The 22,748-nt window shown below is 46.5% G+C and overlaps 2 protein-coding genes across 4 annotated transcripts in view; one reads left to right on the top strand and one right to left on the bottom strand.

Moving 5' to 3' along the window:
* Positions 1-22,748, top strand: part of LOC148382798 (glycylpeptide N-tetradecanoyltransferase 2-like) — a 69,915-nt gene that overhangs the window by 16,564 nt on the left and 30,603 nt on the right. The gene's annotated exons all lie outside the window — the stretch shown is intronic.
* The window catches only part of pcdh15b (protocadherin-related 15b), a 41,952-nt gene that overhangs the window by 15,397 nt on the left and 3,807 nt on the right, over positions 1-22,748 (bottom strand). Inside the window, exons 2-26 of the mRNA XM_088360920.1 lie at positions 20,523-20,685; positions 16,643-16,657; positions 16,444-16,509; positions 15,451-15,611; positions 15,230-15,385; positions 14,509-14,628; positions 14,029-14,139; positions 13,395-13,565; positions 12,314-12,422; positions 11,487-11,599; positions 11,044-11,250; positions 10,002-10,136; positions 9,710-9,859; positions 9,552-9,643; positions 9,342-9,443; positions 7,332-7,464; positions 7,195-7,274; positions 6,317-6,410; positions 5,786-5,914; positions 4,226-4,345; positions 3,965-4,150; positions 3,573-3,809; positions 3,349-3,465; positions 2,303-2,443; positions 2,102-2,214 (exon numbers count right to left, since the gene is read on the bottom strand). Of these exons, the coding sequence (XP_088217046.1) occupies positions 2,102-2,214; positions 2,303-2,443; positions 3,349-3,465; positions 3,573-3,809; positions 3,965-4,150; positions 4,226-4,345; positions 5,786-5,914; positions 6,317-6,410; positions 7,195-7,274; positions 7,332-7,464; positions 9,342-9,443; positions 9,552-9,643; positions 9,710-9,859; positions 10,002-10,136; positions 11,044-11,250; positions 11,487-11,599; positions 12,314-12,422; positions 13,395-13,565; positions 14,029-14,139; positions 14,509-14,628; positions 15,230-15,385; positions 15,451-15,611; positions 16,444-16,509; positions 16,643-16,657; positions 20,523-20,667 (3,203 nt within the window). The 5' untranslated portion in view covers positions 20,668-20,685. The remainder of the gene's footprint in view (positions 1-2,101; positions 2,215-2,302; positions 2,444-3,348; positions 3,466-3,572; positions 3,810-3,964; positions 4,151-4,225; positions 4,346-5,785; positions 5,915-6,316; positions 6,411-7,194; positions 7,275-7,331; positions 7,465-9,341; positions 9,444-9,551; positions 9,644-9,709; positions 9,860-10,001; positions 10,137-11,043; positions 11,251-11,486; positions 11,600-12,313; positions 12,423-13,394; positions 13,566-14,028; positions 14,140-14,508; positions 14,629-15,229; positions 15,386-15,450; positions 15,612-16,443; positions 16,510-16,642; positions 16,658-20,522; positions 20,686-22,748) is intronic.

The following is a 22,748-nucleotide window of genomic DNA, read 5'->3' on the forward strand; positions in this document are numbered from 1 at the left end:
GCTTAAGAGGGGCTCAAAGTTTCGGGGGAAAAAAGTCCAGTGAAAAGAGCTGAGTCAGCAGAAGTATCTTCACGTGTTGATAAATGACCTCTTTGAGTGCTATGATAACAATTTGACAGAAAGTTCTTTCATCAAAAGCTCTTTGTCTCCACGGTCCACTTCATCAATCCTCGTCAGCTTTCATTACCCTTTGTCCCCCGAATTTTTCCGAGGCACTCGACAGCCGATTCACTTCTCGGGGTCATATCGCAATCAAGCTTCTTGTCGTGTTCTCACCGCAATCAACAACATAAAGATCCCGACCGGTTTCATCCGGCCTGCAAAGCTGTGGTGCGACTGAGCGGGGCTGGGGTCATAGGTCACAAGCAGTAGGGGGGCCCTTGAAACAGCAGGAGAACAGAAAAATCTTGTGTACTGACATTTTGGATTTGATAGCAGGGTTTCGATAACGACGTGTTACCTCGTAGCCTTTAAATTCCAAAAAAGACTATTTGTTGTGTTTCATGTCGCTCCCGCGTGACCTCGGACCGCATCTGCCTTTACAAAAGCTCCGTTTCGATTGAAATTCCAAAGCTCAACAGGGACCGGGCGGCTGTACCCAAGAATGTGAGAATCAAAGCCAGCCAGGCATTTAGTGTCTGCCCGGTGGGCAATTTCTCTTTACCTTGCCCACTTGAGCCTGACACGTTTTTTTTTTTTCCTCCACGATCTCTTTCAAGCTTCAACACTAGAAGATTCTTTAAGCTTTGGCGAGAACCGCAGTCTTATTTTCTTGTTTGTGTTTGAAAGCAGTCGCAGGAAAAAAAAAACAACAACATCTAAATGAGATCACTGGGTCATGAAAGAGCGAGATTGTTATCCAACTTAACAATTCTTCCTTAATTAGTTGAATCAGATAGAAGGGATTACTTTTAGATCCCGCTTACGCGTGTGTGTGTGTTTGCAGCAAGCATTCTATTAGTTCCAAGAGCGAGATTAAGGATTGCGCCCGTGCAGTCGCAATGAATTAACAGCGGATCAATTTGCCACAAGTAATAGATGCATCGCTCAACGTACAAGCGACAGCCGGCCTTTCGGCTGAGAGAACAAAACTCCCCGCTCCACGATTCCTGAACAGAATCGGCGCAATTCTCCGATTGTCGCGTGTGATCCCGCCACTTCACGCTATGAATTTTTTTGTGGAGGTGATTGGGTTCACGAAGCTTGCAAACCGCGTGATAATTAGATTCATTAAGCTCGGAACAAGCTGCGGGGCATTGTGACAGCACGGGCGCCAAACCTGCTTTTGCACACACGCGAAGAAACACGAAAATTGACACACGGAAGCTCGGTGTTGTTTGAAATCATCTTTCGGTGGGCAATATTTTCTTTCTGTTCGCTTAATCCTCCCCCACTGCTAATTGCCAGTGGGCGCCGTTAACTATTCATGTGCGTGCGATGTGGACTGCATACTGAGGGTGCAGGTGCAGAGAGCCCCTTGAATGAGAGCCCAGAGCCCTGTTTTGGATAAAAGTAGTTCTTTGGCACATTGGCAAATCCAAACTTTTTGAAGGGGGTGGGTAGTTATTTGTGGGTTGGCGGTAGCGGATTAATTTATCGTTTCCATTTGAGCATCAGTAAAAGAGCTCCCACGTTAGCATAGCATTAGCATAGCACATCCATCAATCGACTCGAACCGGAGAGCGCCGCCGCCGAGCGCTTGCAATTCTTCACGGGAGAAACAAGAGATGACACATTGCTGCCGCACAAGCGCTCTCCCATCCGTTGCGATTCTCCCGTTCGGTTTACAAATCAATATTACCTATTCGGCCTCGCCCGTGGCTCTCCGACTGCCGCGAGGAAGCATCAAAATTCATTAGGCTACATTAGTAAGCCTTTAAAACCACAATGGTGCAAAGTTAAGCCTCTGTTCAATAATCCCGTCGATAATTAATTCAAAACGCGTTAGCGGTCACACGCATTGATTAAGAAAGGAAATAAATAAATAATGAAATGAAGGGATCACACACGTAGGTTGTACAAGATGCAGCCGCACATGATTTTAGCTGTTCCATATTCATGACGTTTGAAATGACGGAATTTGTAAACAACGAGTCCGTACCTGTATTCCTCCTGAGTAAAGATGGGAATGATGGAGGGCTGAAGGATGGTGATCTCCACCAGCGTGGTGTTTTCTTTAACCGGCTCGCCGTCATCGTAGGCTACCACAACCAGCTGGGGGAACAAAATATTTTTTCCATTGAAATGATTTTCTGGCTTATTATTCTTGACAGCTTCAAAATTGTTTGATACGTCTACTCACACTGAATTTAAGGTTGGGTTCCTCATTGAGGTTGACTCTCGTGACAACGTTTCCGGTGAGTTCCTCCACCTCGAATATACTGGCCGAGTAGGAATAAGCCTCGTGATCCACTTTATAGCGCACCAGACCAGCTGGCGTTCCCTGCGGAGACCAGAAACGGCGCTTAAGAAAGAAACCGGCAGCAAGTGTTTTTTTTTTTTTAAGCCTCGTTGGCTAAATTGAAAATGCTAAGAATTAATCAGGATGTAATCACACCATTAGATTCTCCGGGTAGAACGGAAACACAAAATAGCGTCATGTATTAGAGGGACTAAATTTACTCGAATAAAAGAATCGCAGCCTTCCGGGAAAAAATCAGGTCGCTTGTATCTCAAGGCGTCATCCGTCGGTAAAAAAACTCGATTCGAATCAAGTATTCAAGTGTCATCAGATTGCAAGGTTGAAAATGTCTCCCTAAGCGTACGCTTTTTAACAGCCACCTTGATTCTTTATTGCCAAGCGACCAAGTGAGCAAGTCCTCCAGCTCCCGCTGCCGACTCAGCACAAACGGAAAAGTAAATTGAAGAACTAGATAGAGGATATAAATGACATAAACGCCTACTTGTATATGTATCCGCCAGCGGTAAGGGTTCGTCTGAGCACGGGGGCGCCGCTTTATTGCGTCTAGCCGCCGACAAAATATTCTTTCTTTGTTTTCCTCGGAGGGAAGCCTGAATCGATGGAGCTCGTCGTGTAGCTTGACAGCAAGCGTGTGACTCAAAAGGGAAATTGCGCTTTCAAACGGCCAGTGTTGACATCGACGCTATGATTTTTTTTTTTTTTTGTTCATGATCATTTTCTTCCTACCCCCATTTGCATTCTTTTGCAATAATGCCTTGGGTCTTACACAATACTGCCGCGTCCTTGGTCATTAATATTTATTAGAAGAGATTTTTGATAGGATTCAAGAGCAAATGATTCTGTAATTTCCTTCTAATCAGCTGGCTTTAAATCAAACGTGATGTGACTCAGCAGATGGTTTTTAAGGTAGTTTTTCAGACGCTTACCGCGGGGTCGGAATCGTTGGCCATCACCGTGGTTACGATGGTCCCCTTGACGGCGTTGGGGGCGACCATGCCGCGGTACATTGGCTGGTTAAAGACTGGAGCAAAGTCATTCACGTCCTGCGGCGAAATGAACACCATTAGCGCCGAGTCAGCTTTACGACTTTTGAAAGAATGGGGTTCTGCTGGAAGAAATAAAGTGTCAATCAACATGCGCACAAACGCACCGTGATGGTGACGGTAACGGAGGCCAAGCCCGGAGGCATGGTCCCCTCGGTGTCCAAGGCCTCCACGGTGAACGTGTAAGAAGAACTGGAAGGGCTCAAGGCTTCAAAGTCCAGAACTTTCTGCACAAATAACTCTCCCGTGATTGGGTCAAGGCGAAAAAGCCGAAGAATCTCCTCGCTGGAACCGTCGGTTCTGATGCGATAGGTTAGGTTGGAGCGCAGATCGGCGTCGATCGCCTGAGCGGGTCAGAGAAATACAAGTGAGACCTTATCGAGTCTAGAGAGTATCGAGACCTTTGATTCCGGGACATAGGCTGTGAAAGGCTGTCCTGAGACCAAGACCGATCTGGAACTACAACTCTAGATCACTTTATTAGAAATTGTCCACTTACATGCAGCTTAAGAACCAAAGTATCTTTGGGGCTGTTCTCCGGTAGCTCCACGTTGTACGTTTGTTGGCCGAATACGGGGCTGTTGTCGTCCACGTCCAAGACCGTGATCGACAGCGTTTGTCTGGACCGCCGCGGGTCCACGCCGCCGTCCCAGGCCTCCACGATGAGAAAGTAGTGAGCCTTTACCTTAGATGGGAGAGTTGGAAATGTCACTCGCAGGTATTTTATATTGCGGGTGATGGAATTGGACATGGATGGTACCTCTCTGTCCAAAGGCAGCACGGTCTTGATGGCTCCCGTGGCGTTGATGGAGAAAAGCTTTTGATGGTTGACCAGTCGGTAGTGAACCTGACCGCTTGCCCCCAGATCTGGATCGGTGGCCTAATGTAAACATACAAATCCAGATCTGATCCAGACTCAGCATTTACCATGATTTAAATTGAATTCAACGCTCAAAACGTCCTCCATATTGATTCATATAAAAGACAGACAACCCCCATTTTTCTCCTTCAACTCTTTGTATGACTCAGACAAAAGAAATATGGACGTGTCTTTTTTTTTCGCCCCTACTACTGACGCACTTCATTACCAGTGGCCGTTGTTCAAACATCAAACGTGGAAAGTTAATGAGACGGCGGTTTCAATTTCCGTCTTACTTGGTTTCTTCACGCATACGTTCTCCTCTGCCGATAAGTGCCGCAGCAACCGTGTCGGCCAAACGCGACCAGGTGACAAATTGCGAGGCGACTTTCCTTTCATGCCGTGTAATGAGGGCTCACCTTGTGCCATGATTGTTCTTCTGACTTTCAAACAAACGCAACAAATGTTCATAAGAGTCTCGAAGCAACTTTGTCCAAGTTGAAACTTCTACCGATAATTCAGTCTCGCGACTGGCGGTACTAAACTGCAAGGCCGAGCGGGGAAACGGCGACGAGAAAATGATATACAGACGCTTATGCCGCGCAGTAAAGAATTTTTAAAGGGACAGATGTCCAATCTGTTATGTGGAAGCGTCGCCATCGATAAAACCATAGCCTGCGGTGCGGCGTTAAAGCCGTTTAAGATCCGAGACGCGACGCCGCCTGGCTCGCTCACGGCGTCGTCTGCGAGCGTGATGACATCGTCACGCGCTCAAAGGCCAAAAACGGATTCAAAGTTGTTGACGAGAAAATCATTGCTGTCTTAATCAAAACACGGTTGATATTCTCCGTTTTCAATTTTGTCCTCACTCTTGGTGATCTCGGCGGCTGGTATCGGCAGCCTCGGCGAGTACCGATGCGTTCAAATAAGGCTGGTATCGATTCGCCCCATTTTTTGCACTGATGGTTTTAGTAATTGCGGCAGGATTAACGTAGTCATTAAATTGCGTAAGTGTCCGCCAAGGTACCAAACACGTCACTGCAAAATTACCCGTTGCCATGCAATCATTTCTGAATCATTTCTGTGATTTTTTTTCTCAATTTGCTCTCCCTATTTTTCTCCACCAAGGTCAGGTCCATTCATTCTTCCGGAAAATATGTTTAATAACTCCAGGTGGCGACCGCGGTTTGGATCCAGGCCCGCAATCGCGGCGCTCTGCGGATGATCAGCATCTGTTTAGTATTGGAGAATTTGCCAAGATGGAAAATTCAGCAGGGGAATATTTGGCAATGATTGCAATCAAATGAAAGGTCAAAAGGTTATGCTCATCATTGTCGCATGGTACCTCTCGGTTAGTATGCGGACCGATCGTTTCCAAATCTCACGCTCATAAAAAGCTTAAAACCGATTCTGGAACTGGTCCAAATGTGTGTCTGTGTGTGTGTGTGAGGTCATTCCTACCTTGACCTGTCCGACAAATGCGTGATCCAGCTTTTCCGCGACGGTGAGGTTCACCGGCAACGAGGGATCGAACAGCGGATCGTTGTCGTTAACGTCCGTCACCACCACGTTCACCGTCGCCGTGGACGTCTCCACACAAATCAAGAACCAGCAATTAGAAAATAAGTTCATATCGTTATAGTAAAGAGTCCTTTAAGGAACGACATCGTGTCCGTATGCTACTGCAGTACCAGATGATTTATACGGGTCGGCGTTCGCAACCTGCGCAACCGGTGGCAGCGTGATGGATTCACTGGCCAAATAGCCAATTAGCCACCTTGTAGTCCGACACTCTCCATTCAATGCTACACCCAATAAGTGTGTGAGTGTGTGTTTTATGTGCACATCTACGTGAAGGCAAGCCAAGGCGTTTTCGAGCCGTGCTGATTAATGGCCTACGCTACGTAAGCTAACATCCAACTTTCTCTCCGCCGCCGCTCGTATTTTTCCCCGACGTTAAAACGGGGGCTCTTGGAGTTGATTTCTTCTTACCCCGTCGGGTCGCTCGTCTGAGGCCGTGACCACCAGAGTGTACTCGTCCAGAGTCTCCCTGTCCAGAGGTTTGTCCAAGACCAAATACCCAGAACTGGATAGGAGTTCAAATAGAACATTTTAGATTTTTTTTTAATTGTCAACATGTCAAGCATTGGTTTGGTTATAGACGTGAAAGATATTATTAACTGGGTTGGCAGTGAATGAAACGGACGCGAGCTGCAGGGCGTCACGTCGTTTACATGAACGTGCGAGTCAGCACATCTTTGTAGTAGCGCTGCAATAATAAAGCTCAGCGAGAGCACTTTGACAAAACCCGTCCGATATTCCTCCAACGTGGAGATGAAAGCTCCTTAAAGTGCTTGTTTCAGGATTTTTTTTTTCTTTTTTGCTGAATACATATTCTTACATTGTGATATCAAATCCTTAATTCCAGCGTCTTAGCTTCCTGGCTGCTGTTCACCATTTAGGTCCATCATTTTTATTTATTTTTTTACTCCACGTGTCACTTCATATTTGCATCTGCACGTTTCATTTTCTGAATATAATTCCCCGGGTCCCCGGAAGAAATGTAAATAGAGGTTCCCTGGTGGTGCCAATGCATTTTTGATGACGTATAAATGAATAAATCGAGCAAGGCGCCTTTGATAAATCGTGTCTGAAGTTCCCAATTCTCCGAACGTGGTAATATTTGTCTCCGGGATCTTTTGGAGCTATTATTGTCTCTCCGGTGGTGCTTAGTAATTTTCACTGTTGTGTGACTATGCATGCAAGTACAGCAGTCGGAGAAAGTTGCCCAACCAAAATATTAGAAACACTACTCGCATAATCTTTGATTGCGAAAGTTTATCTCAGTTTTGTGGTGTGTTGACACTTACTCGCGCTCCAGTAAAAACTGCCCATGATGATCCCCACGGTTGATCCTGTAGACGATGGCGTCTCCCTCCCGATCGACGGCCTAAAATCACGATTGTCAATTGATCAGCTCTATTTTACCTTGTCAAAAAATGTCGACCTGGAGGTTGAGCAACGTGGCCCCCGTCCGCATGGCCTCGCTAATCTCCAGGCTGTAACTCTGCCGGGGGAAGCGAGGAGGACTCTGGTTGTTGGGCGGCAAAACTTCAATGTAGACCGTCGTAATGGACGACCTAGAGAAGAAGAAGGTTTTCATTGCACTTAAATCGTTTGAATCGATCAATCAACGACAGAAACTTTTGAGCCTGGCTTTTTTTTGCTGAGCACGGGTTTGATGTCAAGAAAGCTTTTCTTTCCGTCTTGCTTCATTTGGGTAAAAGCCCCGTGAAGGAAACAATGCTCTTCATTATGCGGACGACCTTTAGGAATGCGGCTTCAGCGTGGAGATAAATACGTATGCATCGATTCAAGTCCATTTATAATCGGCCTAGTTCAACTAATGAGGCTAATCAGCCCATGTGTTTCGTTGACAGCAAAGTGCCTTGAAAACTACCAAGACACCATATTTAGACAAAGACTGACTGTCATCTAAAGAACTTTCAGAGGCATACCGAGATCCTTCAAGTCAACCACGGCTTTGAATTTCCTTCCAATGTCACCTAGCTTCCCCCCCTCGGGCAGTCCTATCCCAAAGTTTAATTGAGGCTCTGAGCTAAGGTCACTTCACGAAGCGCTAATTAGTCACCGCTAACCTAACCTCTTCTCGCACTCCGCTTTGGTGGCTTCCTCACTGATGTTTTCATTCCAATGACTGTTACCATAGAGACAGACTATTTACAGCAGGGGGTCTCCGCCAAGTTTCTCGATTTCCCAGCGTGGCTGTGGGCCAAAGTGGAAGCCAAAAGGTGGGCGCGTAGAACTTCAGATAAATCTAGTATCATGACCTTGTGTGCTTTATGTCAGGTAAAGTTCTTGAGTTTCTTCGGCTTGGCTCAGGGACTCGCCGGATCGGGTTGGGCGGTCACAACTAATTTTGGGGGCTTGACCCGTAACCAATCAGCTCACTGGAGATGGATATCGATTTGTCGCGTGGCTTATGTTTCCACAGATAAACGGGGAGGGTCCGCCGTTATTGATTAGGCGGGGGAGGACCACACAGATGAGAACTAACAAAAATCATTGGCAGGATCCAACCTCTGCCATCTGGCCTCATAAAAAATACATTCGGCGCTCTCGACAAAAAATCAAATGTTGTACGCTCAATGCGTTTTGAGTGTCGGCAAACAAGCGGCGCGGTTGATTTTGCTCGTGGCTCTTGTTTTGATTCCCCCCCCCCCGCGGCGGTGCGTCTGCATCAGATGATACACTACGAGACCACGACGCAGTCAGAACAAGGAAAAAGAAGGTCATCGGCACTTCAAACAACGTTAGCGAGACGTGACGGCGGTTTGTACGACTCGCCGACAAATCAAAAAGCTGAGGAATAAAATTCTCTGCGGCTGCGACTCGAGTGAGCGAGGATTCGCCGGTATGTAGGCTGGTGGTGTATCTTTGAATTCAGACAACATCGATGACCCGCCGGGGGAACTTCAATCAATTTCCATCCTCAACGGCGACAACTCAAGACTCAGGAATGAAAGTCTGTGGCGAGTCCCCCGAGGGCCAAACTAAATTGATAAAAAATATATTATATTATATTTATATTATATTATTATTATTATTATTATTATTCAGAAAATTTGCACTTTAATTTTTTTTTTTTAACCAGCTCCTCAGATGTTTTTGAAGTGATAATGATGGGTCACATTTTTTTTTCCCCCGCTAAGCATTTCCTCTGCCACCTTACAAGTAGTGTGCGTCCCTCTCATTACCGCTGGTTCCGCTTCCGTTTCATTTCTCTTCCTTCACACTCACACGCTAGCCATTTTCATCCGGGAGTCCCAAATTCTTTTCTCGCCATTTCCCAACACACATCTATAATTCATGACATCTCAGTGAAAAGGAAATAGGTTCCGCTGGAAAAGCAGGAAGCTTGAGCTACAAAGTGTGACGCGAGAGAAACAAAAAAGGTGCGCTGGAATGATAAGCAGACGGACAAAACGCTTTTCACCTTCTGTGAGGTTCTGCTCCATTGTCCGTGGCTTCCACAGTCAGGGCGTAGCTTCGACCCACCGATAGCCCCACGCTTGGCGCTACAGTGATGATGCCAGTGCTGGAGGAAACAAAAAAATTCAGATTAAGGCCAGATACTGATTATTAATAACTTATATTTAGAGCGATCTTCGTTTATAGTAAAAAGATTTTACTATACTAGATTTACCTATTGCCAATAAGGAATTGCCCCTGATCCCCAGCTAGAATTCGATAGGTGACCTGTCCGTTGGGACCGTCGTCCTCATCGACTGCTGACAGCTGCAAAAAAAAACCCCACATTGATTACATCAAGCAAATCGTACTCAACGAAACGCCCCAACGTACCTGCAGCACAGTTTCACCGGGCATCATATCAGTGTACAGGTGGACGCTGTAGGACACGTTAGCAAACGTCGGAGTGTTGTCGTTTGCGTCCAGCACGGTTATCGTCACGGCGACCGGAGGGCTCTGCTGGACGCCGTCCGATGCTTGCAGCTATAGAAGCAAACACAACAGCTCCATGAAGAATATTATGTCAGGACCACGTGTGGATTGAGCAGTGACTTTCCAAGGCAGGAGTTCGACCAATTAACAGATATCGGTTACTTGGTATCGTCATCGACAATCCGATACTTACCGTGAAGGTGTAGGAATCTCGTGCCTCTCGATCCAACGGCTGCACCAGGGTCAGATATCTGGTGATGCCTCCGGTCGACACGGCAAATATGTCAGAGTAGCTGTCCAATGATAGCTGCAGATGAGGATCTCTGCTCTGGTAGACGTAGATTAGGCCAGAATTAAAAACGACTCAAACGTGGTGATGAACGAGCAGATACGGACGATGTCGCGCAGATTGGATTCTTGATGAAATAGTGCCGAGACGTGCGTAATCAAGGGCGTACTTTATTCTTGTTATGAAATGGTTACACTGTATTATTATATGGCCCATGTGATTATTAATGAAACTAAAAATCATTGTAATATGGAAATAAGAGCATGTGTGGGCGGGCGGGCGAGGAGGGGGAAAAAAAAATCGATTGTACTTTCTCGCATGAAATAGCTGCGAGCAAAGAAATGATAAGACATTCTTAACGTGAAAATTCTCCTAAGACTTCATCAATGTGCTCGCGTGTGCACGCCAGAGCTCTCGTTCCGGATAAGACTCGCCAGAGGTGTGTATGTGTGACAATTTTATCCATGTAGCCGCTACCAATATTGACTCATAAATAAGGCAACGCGCATAAAAGCCATGGCCGTTATCATCATTGTTGCTCCTTAGCGCCGGAGGAAAGCCACCGCTAAGCAATATTTAAAACAAGTCGACATATATCACGGGCCGAAAGCGTTCATAAATAGATTATGTGCACAAAGAGCCGCATCTTGAGCTTAAGCAGAACCGTAGTGGCGATGAATACATAAGGCTTTCTGGAAATGTCAAAGAATGGCAACATTTTCAAGGTAAAGCAGCTTTCAGTCAATAAAATCAAACTGCAGCACTCGACGGTATCGAGGCGTCTGATTGGTCGTGACTTCCAAAAAGTAAAAGGCTTTCAGCAAATGCTGCTTGATTGCAAACTTTCTAATCAGCTTCCCTGCTTGAGGCACTCATATCATTAGTTATTTGTTTGTCAACACCCACACAAGAAGCGGTTCGACCTTTCCGTTCATGACAGGCTCACCTCCTCCACGTCGTTATCCAGAGCCACGACGGCTAACGGGTCCGAGAGGCCCGGGTCCACGGCCACGGTGGTTCCCACCGGCGCGCCTTCCGCCACGTAGCCTCGATAGCTGCTTTCCGAAAAGTACGGCGCCTGGTTGTTCTCATCCAGCACCTCAATCTGGAGGCTGGCGAAAGCCGGCAGCGGGTGGCCGTTGTCCTGCTCCGCCTGCCATCACAAAAGCGCTTTGTTTTTTAATCCCGGTCGTGGATCAATGTTATCTTATTATTTTCAGCCTCACGTTATTTTTGGCAGTTCGTGTTACGCCCACAATTGGAATTACATCAAGCAGATTTTATTCTAGGGCGTTGAGATCTCGTCCTGAATATTTTCCAAATCGTACAACCCGTTTTATAGATTCCGTAAACCTCCGGAGGCCGGCGAGCTGGGATTCGCTCGCTCACCTTCACCACCAGATCGAATTTGCGATGCACTTCTCTGTCGACGGGTTTGAGCAGCAAGAGCTCAGCCGTGGTTCTGTTCAAGATGAAATATTCCGCGTAGGACTCGGGTTTGCCTGGCAGAGGAGGAAAATAAAAATACAGTTTATACCAAAGTGGAAAAAAGTATCAGTAATTGGTTTAGAAATCAATAATAGTGGGAGACTTGGTGCAGAGCATTAGAGCGAGGGAGGGGGGGAGGCTTAATGCGGCTCTCCACAGGTGAGCTCGCCACATTCTTAAGACATATGCGCTACTTTGAATAGCCGCATTGCTCTGCAGGGAAATCAAGCGGCGGCCAAAACGGCGCAATCGCATCCGTCCAGACAGCGGCGTCTTGTATTTATTTGACCGGCTTCGGATTAAAAGGTTGCCGCCCTCTGAGAATGTTGTCAACGGTTTCACCCATCCAGAATTGAGGGACACCAAATGTTGACGGGAAAGCGTCTGCTGCTCACTGCTAATAATAAGGCAGCATCAATTCATTCACTCCAAAACAAAATGGCGGCATAGCCACGAGGACTTTGTTGTTTTTTTTCCCCCCACCGATGTTATATTTGTGACTCCGGTAATCCCGCCTCAGACGGGGATTAGTTTCGGTTTGGGGAGTGTCGGAAATGCAATCACGTCCGTGTCAGGCATGTCAGTCCATTTAGCCAGACTTGCAGTACGGAAAATAAACTTTTGTTGTGGTTCAGACGTTTGCTGCTGGAATGTTTGTCTTAGCGGAGGTAGTACTTGATTCTTGAGGTCACGTTTTATTGATTTATTTTGTATTTTTTGTAACCCACCAATGAGGATGGAGTAGAGAATTCCCGGCCTCTCCGACGGAGGTTGGATATTCCTGTCTTGGTCCACGGCCTGAATGGGCGGAGTCACATTGAGCGGGTTCATCTTATTCTACAGGGACACAAAAACATTATTGCATTAAAAAAAAATGAATATTTTGGCAGTCTGTCTTTTCTCCTGATGAAAAAGCATATGACCTAAAATATCAATTTTTACAAGATTGTCATTGAAATACAAAAAAAAAAGAAAAGCTATTAGAGAAGAAGAAAATCAATTTGTGGTAAACACTTTGTGGTCCAAACAACACAAAAAGAGACACACAAATACGATATCTATACACGGAAGCTAGAGACACACACATACACACACACTCGGCAATTAAATGGTCCAGCAGCAATAATAAGAAACTTTTTTTTCCCCCAACCTAATATCGTGGCCAAACTCATCACTAGGAACAATTTGGAGAGATGTAATAATAATCCCAGACGTTTGGTTTTCCGGAGAGACCAATGAAAGGATTTTTGTTGTTTAAAAGATGAAATAATTCAAGCAGCGCAAGTTTTGTGGCTTTCCTCTCATCCGAGGAAAGCACCTCGCTATCGTAAAGGCAGTCCGTCCTTGTCCAAACGACCCGCTGTAAACTTGATTTAGTCTCGCGGCACCGCCTCGTCCCTCTTTTGACCGATATTTCCCAGGGTCTTCTGGATTTGGGTGTTTGTGCCAAAGACAACAAGATAAACAACAGGATGAAGACAGTCCAGTAAAAGCACGACTGCTCCACAGGTGCATTTTTTCATGTTTACAAAGTTCCCGTCTTGTCATATAAACGACTCAGAAATGCGACGTAAGGTGCCGTTTGGGAATGGTGACTCCAAAGTGAATCAAGCGCTGACTCCCAATGCTCCAAATGAAAATGTCAACGTTGAGGCGCTTACTGGCTCAACTTGGGATTTTCATTTGATTCATCATGGAGTTACGATTCCCAAACGGCACCAACGTAAGGTGCCGTTTGGGAATCGTGACTCCAAAGTGAATCAAACACGGACTCTGATCAACAGACAAACGCTACAGATGAAAATTTACCGGCTCGGTCAGCTCCAGCACGTTGGCCTTGTAGGTGATTGGGCTGCAGTCGCGGGTGTTTCCGACCAGCGAGCACGGCAGGAACATGGGCCCCAGGTCGTCGCCATCCAGAACGTCCACCGTCAGCGTGGTGGTGGCGCTGCGCCGCTCGCTGGGGTTGGGCGCTCGATCCTGACGCACAAACGCAGCCCAAACTTTTTTACCAGATGATTAAACATCTTACAGGAGATTGCGCAATACGCTGGCCCTGTCATCACCCCTATAAAACCCCTTCAGGACATAAAATGTTGATTTGCTCCGTTGACGACTTTTAAAGGTGCCGGCTTGTCTCCACAGAAACCTTAATGGATGAATCCTCAAATAAATATCTTTGCAAATAAAAGATTCACAGAGCGGCGGAATAAAAGTAGCAAAACAAAAACATTAACAAAGACATTAGTGATAATTAAGGATGGGCTCATGGTTCCCTCAAGGCAGGCTCCGGAGAGCATAAATAGTCCCAGACTGTGTAAATAATGTTTCCGTGATAAGGCTCATTTGCATAACTTGATTCCCACTCAAGCAGGAGGCGCTTTTATTGGCCCCGCGTTACCTTTATCCAACGGCTCCGAATCCGAACAGAGCAACAACTCACATTAGCTTGTATGATGACCAAGTAGCGCGTTAGCTCCTCGTAGTTGAGGCGTTCCCTAAGCACCACGGCGCCAAACAACGTCAGCGGGATGTCGAAGGTTCTGTTGGCTGTCTGATGAGACACACACAAAAACGTTTTGAGTTATCAGCTTGATTATTTTTGGATAAGTAGACTCAAAATAAAATGTGGAATATTTCTTTGCTGGAGGGCTAAAAATGGCCGCCCTTAACGCTCGCGGCAAATCAATACAGATAAAACGAGAGCCAAAGTTACAGACGGAGAGCGCCAATCAGAATCATCAAGGGGGGCTTTGAAAAGTTGACAAAAAAGTTGCTTTGTGCACCCCGCGGGTTACTTTGGAGAATTTGTGATTGTCAGTTTTCGAAACAAACAAACAAAGGTGCCACCATGTCTGTCACTTTCAGCTTGATGAAAAGATAAACGATTGTTTGCTGACGAATGAAGAGGTCGAAAGCTCACCGGGTCTTTGGGGTTGTATTGGATGGTGTACTCGATTTGTCCGTTTGGTCCGTCGTCGATGTCAACCGCTCCGTTGTTGCCGGAAAAACCGGAGAAGATGGTGGTGCCCACTGGAGTCAACTGCAAAACGTTGATCATCATCATGGCTGACATTTTTAGAACGTCTGTCTCTGTTTACTGGAAGTTGCTGGCGACAGATTTTATAAACACCTTTGATTTTAACGCTGTTTTAAAATAGAGCTCGGGGCAGAATCTCGGATTCCAATTGAATCAAACGAATCTCAGTTCAATGTCTGTTCAATTTGGAGGACAAGTTTGGGTGTATTTATTTGTGCGGTGGATACAAACTCATTTCATACTTTCCAAATTTCTAACTCGCAGCAAGAGAACCCTCAAGAGATTTTTGACTTTAGTTTCATTGTAAAAGTCTTTTCAATTTGAACATTTGCCACTGAACATGAAAGCCAGATAGTAGCCAACAATGATTTTCCAATTTTTGTGTTTGTTTTTTGTTTCCACCAGCCAAGGGGCTTTGTAGATATGTGCCAGAATGGGAATCTCCAAACAGCATGAGAAACATATGAAATTATAGTTGGCTTCTCTCCCTGATGTCCTACATAATGATTCTTACACTGAATCATAATGAATCAGTGACAGGAGGAGGACAGGAGATTTGAACCTTTCCATCCCGCTTTCTCGTGATGGACAGCTGAGGCGTTACCTCGCTCACGGCGACGTAGTATCGGGGCTGCTGGAAGCGCGGCCCGTTGTCGTTGCGATCGCGCACCACGATTCGGACCTCGTGGAGTATCACCGTGCCGACCAGCTCGTTAGTACACTGCACCTGAACCACGATGGACTGAATGTACCACGGAGGCTGAAAAACACAAGACGCTCAGTTTGGTTTTAGTCCTCGGAAAGTGGACCGATAAGATTTCTCACGTCTCTGTCGAGAACTCGTCCGCTGCTGTTGAGGTAAAGGGCTTGCTTGGAAGGGTCCAGGATGACCCAGTGGTTGTGGTTGTCCCTCAGAGATAAGGAGATGGTTCGCTGGGGTCCCTCGGCCACGCCGTTGATTTGCATGTTTTCCACCAGCAACGTTCCTGAAAGTGAATCCAAACTGTCATCCGATGATAATCTCTCAGCTCATTTTCATTGTCAGCAAAAAAATAGTTTTTCCTTCCACGAGCGACATTTGCACAATGTAATAGATGAGGCAAAATTGGGCCACGGCCTTTTGCGCTGCCATGGCAACCGTGTCAAACGCTTTGACGTGATTCACCGCTGCGGAGAATACGAGAAGGGGTAAGGAGGGGGTCAATATCGTGAAATTGGCTTTTTTTTTATGTGCGGAAGGAAATCCCAAAAAATCGAGGTTCAGCCGATGCGGTCCGGCGGTCCTGGCTGACGCTTTCTCGGCTTAGAAGGAAGAGCGAGGAGAAAGGCGCTGATAAAAGCGTCACCTTGCGCTGATTTAGCTCCGTGCGGCTTGTGTGTAATATCAAGTGGCTCTTGCCGATTCAAACGAGTCACGTGCAAAAGCAGAGAATCCCCGTCACACCTGCGACTCGCCAGAGGAAGAACCAGATCATAAAAGAGGTTGCAAATGAGCATTGTGCTGATGCGGCGATATCATTTTTTTTCCACTACATTAGTTTAAGCGACCACGTTGCACACGGTAAAACCAAACATCTTCATGGTTGAAGTTCTAGACGGCCGAGCCACTACGACATTTAGCCCCGTCAAGCGGGAAGACTTGGCCGCTAAAATTCTGGAGAAGAGACGGACCGGCCTCTGGCGGTGGCACGGCTGGCTGAGGCCTCATGAATATTAACCGGCGCAGCTTTACACGCCTTGCCAGTTGCTCAAGTCTTTTTTTGCGTGGATTATCCTAAAAAGTTTTTCCTCAATCGGGTTTCAAGCAAGCAGCCTCACCATTTGGACTCTCCTCGTCGATGGCGACGATGGTGGCCGGAGGACCCGATCGAGAAAGTTTACATTCTGTGAAAGGGAGACAAAATATCATTGAATAACATTCCAATCATGCAGTTTGTTAAATTCTAAGCCGATTGTGTGGCGGGATCACGCAAGCACAACATTGATGGAGAGTAGGAAAAGTGGAAACGGTTCTCACCCTCATATTGCCAGTCTGCAGCAGAAGAGACACCAGGAGGGAGGAAAGGAAAAAATGAAGGAAAGTTAAAAAAAAAAGAAAAAAAAGGGAGGAAAATTAGAAATAAATCTTCAGGCCCCGAGTGCCTTTGAGGTTGTGAAAAGACGTGCACTCCAAGGCGCAACTTTAATGTGTACTGCATGATATATTATGCGACGACATTTTCCGCCTGAATTCATAACCAGCAGCCGCGCTTTAAAAAAAATAAAAAAATACCAGTGCTGTAAAATCATTTGCACCCGAGCAGGTGTCCGGAATTGCCAATGTGACATTCAAGTATTCAACGGGGGGGGGGGCGCTCCATCTGTCCTTGAGACGCGTTCTTGGCACATCCGACGGCAACATTCAAACGGTAGTGCTGTTTATTTAGTTTTTTGAATAAAGCTAAACTAATGTCATTTCTTTCTCGGATGTACAAATGGGTTAGTTTTTCTGAATTTGGTCACATTTCCATTTGGAAGAGGGAGGGTTGCGCCGCAGTGGGAGTGAGCACAGTCGACCTCATCCGTAGCTAAATCACAGAGCTAAGTGACTTTAATGGTTTCCATCCGTATCACCAAAATGTAACTCATTGAATCCATTTTTTTGAATCCGATATATTCTGCTGCCTCGGTTTATGGCTTTAAAAGGCAACGTTGTTGACACGAGGTTTGTTCATTCGTCCGACTCTCGAAGCTCAACTACTGGAAGAGAAATTTCCGTCTGGCCTCCTTCCAAGCTTTTGCAATTGCGCATCACGAGCAGTCTGCACGAACGCAACAAGAGCTACGAGTTAGCGCACCAGCTGGCCTTTGGGGAGTCCATTTGCTTGCGAGTGGGTGTGCGTGACAGATGCGCATCTCCCGCTCGCCCGCCTCTTTATTCACCGTAAGACGATGCCCCTCATCCACTTGTTCCGCGTGAGGAATTTCAGCGTCTTTTCTTTTTTGTAGCGCCGCACGTGTTCCTCATCTATCTGCCAGCTTTTAGCCGTCACTCTACTCCGCCGTCAAATGAAAGTGTATCAGTCGGGGCCGTCATCTAAAGTGACGCTCCGACACAATGAGACTCGCCAAATTGAATCATGTAATTCGCGTTATCTCTGCATGACAGTCGAATTGACGCAATTTTTACTCCAACTGTGCAAATCTCACCGAGTCGATTATCGGCGGTGGTTTATTGCGGTGGCACGATTCCCGTCCTCGACGATTCTTTGGAATAGCTCGGCTCGGATTAGCATAGTTTGACCGCTCCGAGATCTCAAATGGATTCAGATCTTGAAATGTTCAGAGATCGCCGCAGTGGCAAAGCAACAAAGCCTGACTTTAGTTAGCGGAGGTCAAAAGTTCGATCTGCAGGTAATTGCTTTCACTTTCACGACTGAACAAAAGTGTCAAGAGTTTGGAAGGCAACTTCAAACTTTCCGGAAGCTTTTACCGCGCAAGAACACGATTAATTAAAGTAGCGACGAAGAATGAGTTCCGTAATTTGAACCAAATGGCCGCTTCTAACCTATAGGCGGAGCTTCTAATACTTTGCTATGAATACAATTTACAAGACCAGCCTGCTTGTGAAAGACTACCCCCCCCCCTCCCCTTCCCAAAAAATAATCAGTGAAATGACTGTGCAAGGCAAATGGAATAAATCCATCTGATGCCAGGTAGCTGTCAGGCTGATGAAACGTTCCGCAGGAGGGAACGAGCTGTAGATCATCACGAGGAAATCAAGCATTATTCCACCAATTTAGTGCAAAACATCAATATCTTTATTTACTATTTGAACGCAGTCCGTGTAGAAGAACCTCTCGGTGAGGTGACCGTGGTCTCCAGGAGACGCCGGCACAACATTACACCGGCACGCTCGCGTTACCATCAAATATACATGCTGGACGATGACTCGGCCGAGCATCGACTTGATCCAAACCATTTGAGCGTGAGTCGGACTTTTGAACGCCTGAATATAAATACTCACAGAGAACTAGACAGATGTTTTTTTTTTTTGGTAAGTTTCCCCCTCTAAAAGTTCTCTGGTGTCATGTCCTTTTTAAGCCTTCATCAGCAGGTACACCTTTCACCACAGCTCCCCGGGGTCCAATTCCCTTCGATTCCCCGCCATCCATCCATCATCTCTTCAGCTATCCAACCGTCCATCCACTCAGGCGTGGAGGAGGTGAAATCAGGGAGGGGGGGGGGATGTGTGAATGGAGAAGTAAATGTCGGGGAAGGAATTACAAGAGTGTAGAAGAAGCTGGACGGAGAGTTAAAAGAAGAGCCGGACGCCGTGACCTTGGCTTAGATTGATGCCGCTCCGGAGACGACGGCTTGTTGGCTTGAACGTAGACGCAAAGTCATTTAAGAAAGTCGAGGCAGCTTCTCCATTAGCCGGATATGTTAGCATCTATCCGCTCCAGTCAGAACCAAAGTCATCTATTTATTCATCTATTCCTTGCTTGTGTTTGTTCGATAAGAACTTTTAATTTCCGTAAAACCTTGAGATGAACCAGGGACAAGGATTTAAGAAAGTCTGTTCCCGGCAAACACGGCACGGCTTGGCACGCAGGTGAGGCGCATCCAAGCGCTGCCTCCGCTTCACGCTTGCGCTAATTGACAGCCGGCGACAGCAGCGAGCCAAGCGACTGATGCGTGCGGTAAACAATAGCGCTTCCAAAACCGCAGATGCTTCTCGCGAGCCCATTTCAAGTGTTGAGTCTTTGAGCTGCGAGTCAACTCTCGGGTCTCCGACCGTCTGCCTCGGTTCCGCCGTGGAAGAAACCTCAAAATGTTCACGAACGGTCCGCTAGCAAGTTCGCCGCAACGTATCATTGCTTACCCTAATGGATGATGATAGTTACAACGTTAGCGTCGGTCCGAATTACGCTCTCGCTGCAAAACAGGTCGTTAGCCAGATGGCGGCACCGTTCTGGCTCCACGTCAGCTTGCGTTTTCATCCAAAGGCGAGCAGACTTTAAAGTCGGGCCTCCTGTTGCGTCTTGTTCCCATACGCAGATGATCGTGTTCAATTAGAGCAGCCGCCGAGGCGCCGCCCACACATCCCAAACTTCATATGAATTGCTAATTTGGTGGGGGGGGGAGTCGAGTGCAAGAATCCACCAGAGAAGCGCCCGTCGTGTCGTTAGGATTTTTCAATGCAAACTAGTCGAGGCAATAAATAGCATTTTGACGATTTCCCGGGAGGGAAAGCAAATGGGTTCACGGCTAAATTCCAGCCAGTAGCTCAAAGCGGACACATTTTCTCATAGCGGGCTCATTAAAAATGCAGCAGTAGTCGTATCATAACCAAAAAGTGAATACGTCTCGGGGATGGGGCCTAATTAAAAGTGCGAGATTACCGAGAGTCCGGAAACATCTCGGGACCGCGGCTCATTAAGGCAAACTCCCAGCTGGCTCGAATCCAGCACAACCTGCCGATCGTAGCCGGGGCTCGTTCGAATCGAGTTCGAATCGAATCAATCAAATTTAGGTTATCATCAGAATTCCGTCGAGTGGGACCAAACGGACGTGGATCGCTGCTACCACGCTAGGCGTTGGGAATTAATGGATGGTGAGAGATGAAATTGAAACACTTTCAAAACCTGCCCACACACACACTTGATGCTCACATCTGCGTGGCCTTAGCTGAATATCAGCACACTCGTGTCGGCTAAATGCCAAGCAGATAAATCTCGAGGACCAAACGATAAACTCGGTATGAATGTTCTGACAAATGAAGCCGGAAGCCACGCGGGTAACCCTGCTGAGCTTTTCTGCTCTGAACCTTTTTATCTGGATGTTTCTTTCAAAATGCGTTCATTTTGCTTGGCCTTAAAGAGCAAAAAAATATATAGATACATATTGATATTTACCGTCAGTGTCTTGGCCCAGGCAAGTTGACAGCAGCAGTAGCGAGAGTAGCAGACAAACGACTCCTATTCCAGTTTTGCCGGTCCGTTTGAACCCGGCGTGCGACAGTAGTCCAATTAAGAACATCGCCGCCATCTTCAGCACCATCTTCTGCCGAGCGCCCGGCTACGTGAGGAAGGAGAGACAAACATGTCATCGTTAACGTAGCATAAGCTAATATAGCGTTTATAATAAAAGTAGCTAGCGAAATATTTCAAATTAAAATTTATGTTGGATCAAAATAAAATTAATTTCTGGTCGTTTTTTTTTCCCCTCCTCAATAACTCTGCTCACTCTTTGCTATTCCGTCACCTCGCACTTGAGATTTAATTGGAATATTTTCAACGGCCGGGATACAAATTGGCAAGATGACGGCTCGGTGTCACTTGTTGTCGTTACGTCACTTGGAGTGGCGCCGAATCATTTGGGCAATTTGTGGGATTTCCACGCGTCTGCCTCCGAGGACCCTTCTTTCCCAAATGTAATCAGTCTTTTAAGGCACAATGAATACAAAAAAGGCAAAACAAAGTGAGGCCAGTTAAAAATGGTCAGAAAACCAAAATGCCTGTAATCAACCAAATGAGGATTAAAAGAAAATAATAAAAAATGCAGCTAAGCCTCTGAGATATTGCCGCATATTACGCATCTTCTCAACTATGAAATTATGCAACAAGGCGTCAAATTGCCGGCAGCGTTAAATATTTGTTTCGCCGTCAACAAGAATATATTTTTAATTGCGCCGTCAATAAATCATTTAGAGACGTGGCGAGAATGAAAGATTCAAAGGAGTTGCCGTGTCAGGTCATTCGAGCAGACCCGCTTGGCGATGGTTTTAGGACAGAAAGCCATTTTTTTTTTTTTTTCCTCCATTCATAAATGTTTGGCTTTTTGTTCCCTACGGCTCTGCTTGCTTTAACGACTCCTAATCATGTTTATACTCCAGCAATTAGAATTCAACGCTCGACTTGTGAGTCGGTATTTTCTCAACTGTGACTGCATTAAGCCGTCCTCCTGCTCGACTAATTGGCAGATGAACTAATTCCCACCGTGCGAGCTTGACACACTGCCCTAGAGCAGGCGGCGCAAGCTAGCACGCATCGCTCACCTGCCAACGCCGGCGACAATCTCAGCCCAACTCGCAACTCAAAATCGTGCCGGGTTAAATCCGATGCGCTGGGAATAAATAACCCAGCATCCCTTTTGGACCCAGGTTGGCTAATTATGCCAGTTTGACTCACAATGGAGATGAATCAAATGAATCATCCATGTTTGTCTACGCCAATTTGAGTCACAATGGATACGAATCAAACGAGTCATCCAAAAAACGGACACGACGACAGCATGTTTGTGTACGCCAATTTGAGTCACAATGGAGCCGAATCATCCAAAAAACGGACACGACGACATAGCATGATTCTGATTCGGACAAACTGTGAGTCAAGTTCACAGACAAAGAGCAATTATGCGTCAGGACTGACAACTCTGTCCAATATTCATCACGTCAGGGCAGAGCGGGAATAATTGATGAGGTTGTGAAAATAATTGGCTGTCGGGCGAGTGCCGAAAAATTGCGCTTTTATATCGGGGAGGGCAAAAGCAGAGTTGAGGAGAGAAAGCAGAAGAAATGAAGAAGTGCGCTTCTTACTGCCCTGCAGAGAAACAAATCTGTCTTCTTATCTTGTAAAACAGCGCTACAGCAAGGCCTTTATCTCACGAAAGGCCTTTTTTTTTCCTCAAGGCTATAGTTTTGCGCTTTAACAATCAACCCGGCAGGTGCCACCTGCCCATACAACAAATCCCCCGAATAGCGTGAAAAATTGTCCCGTCGCAGATGAGCGTGTCGTCTTCCAAAATATCGCCTCTACCTTAAGATATGAGCGACCTGAGTTTCCGAGCTAAGAAAAAACATTTGTAAATAAATAAAAGACGTTAAAGCTATTCTGAGCCTCGGGCGGTCCAATTTTCCCACCCGGTAATATCGCCGCGGCTGAAGCTTCTCGAGGCCAAGGTTGGACACGAGAGAGGCGCTGGAATTCGTCTGATGCCGAGAGCTGCCGGTTGACCCTGATTAAACGCTCGCTGGGACCACTGATAAGACCCGTACACTCGGGGGGGGGGGGGGGGGGGGTGACACACCATATTCCCCGGTGTAAACATGCTGACCTGGCAACACACCAGTAGACACTTTG

This window comes from Syngnathus floridae, chromosome 18, assembly GCF_059516105.1.
Source record: "Syngnathus floridae isolate MCC-2025c chromosome 18, RoL_Sflo_1.0, whole genome shotgun sequence".
In the NCBI taxonomy this organism is placed as follows: Eukaryota; Metazoa; Chordata; class Actinopteri; order Syngnathiformes; family Syngnathidae; genus Syngnathus; species Syngnathus floridae.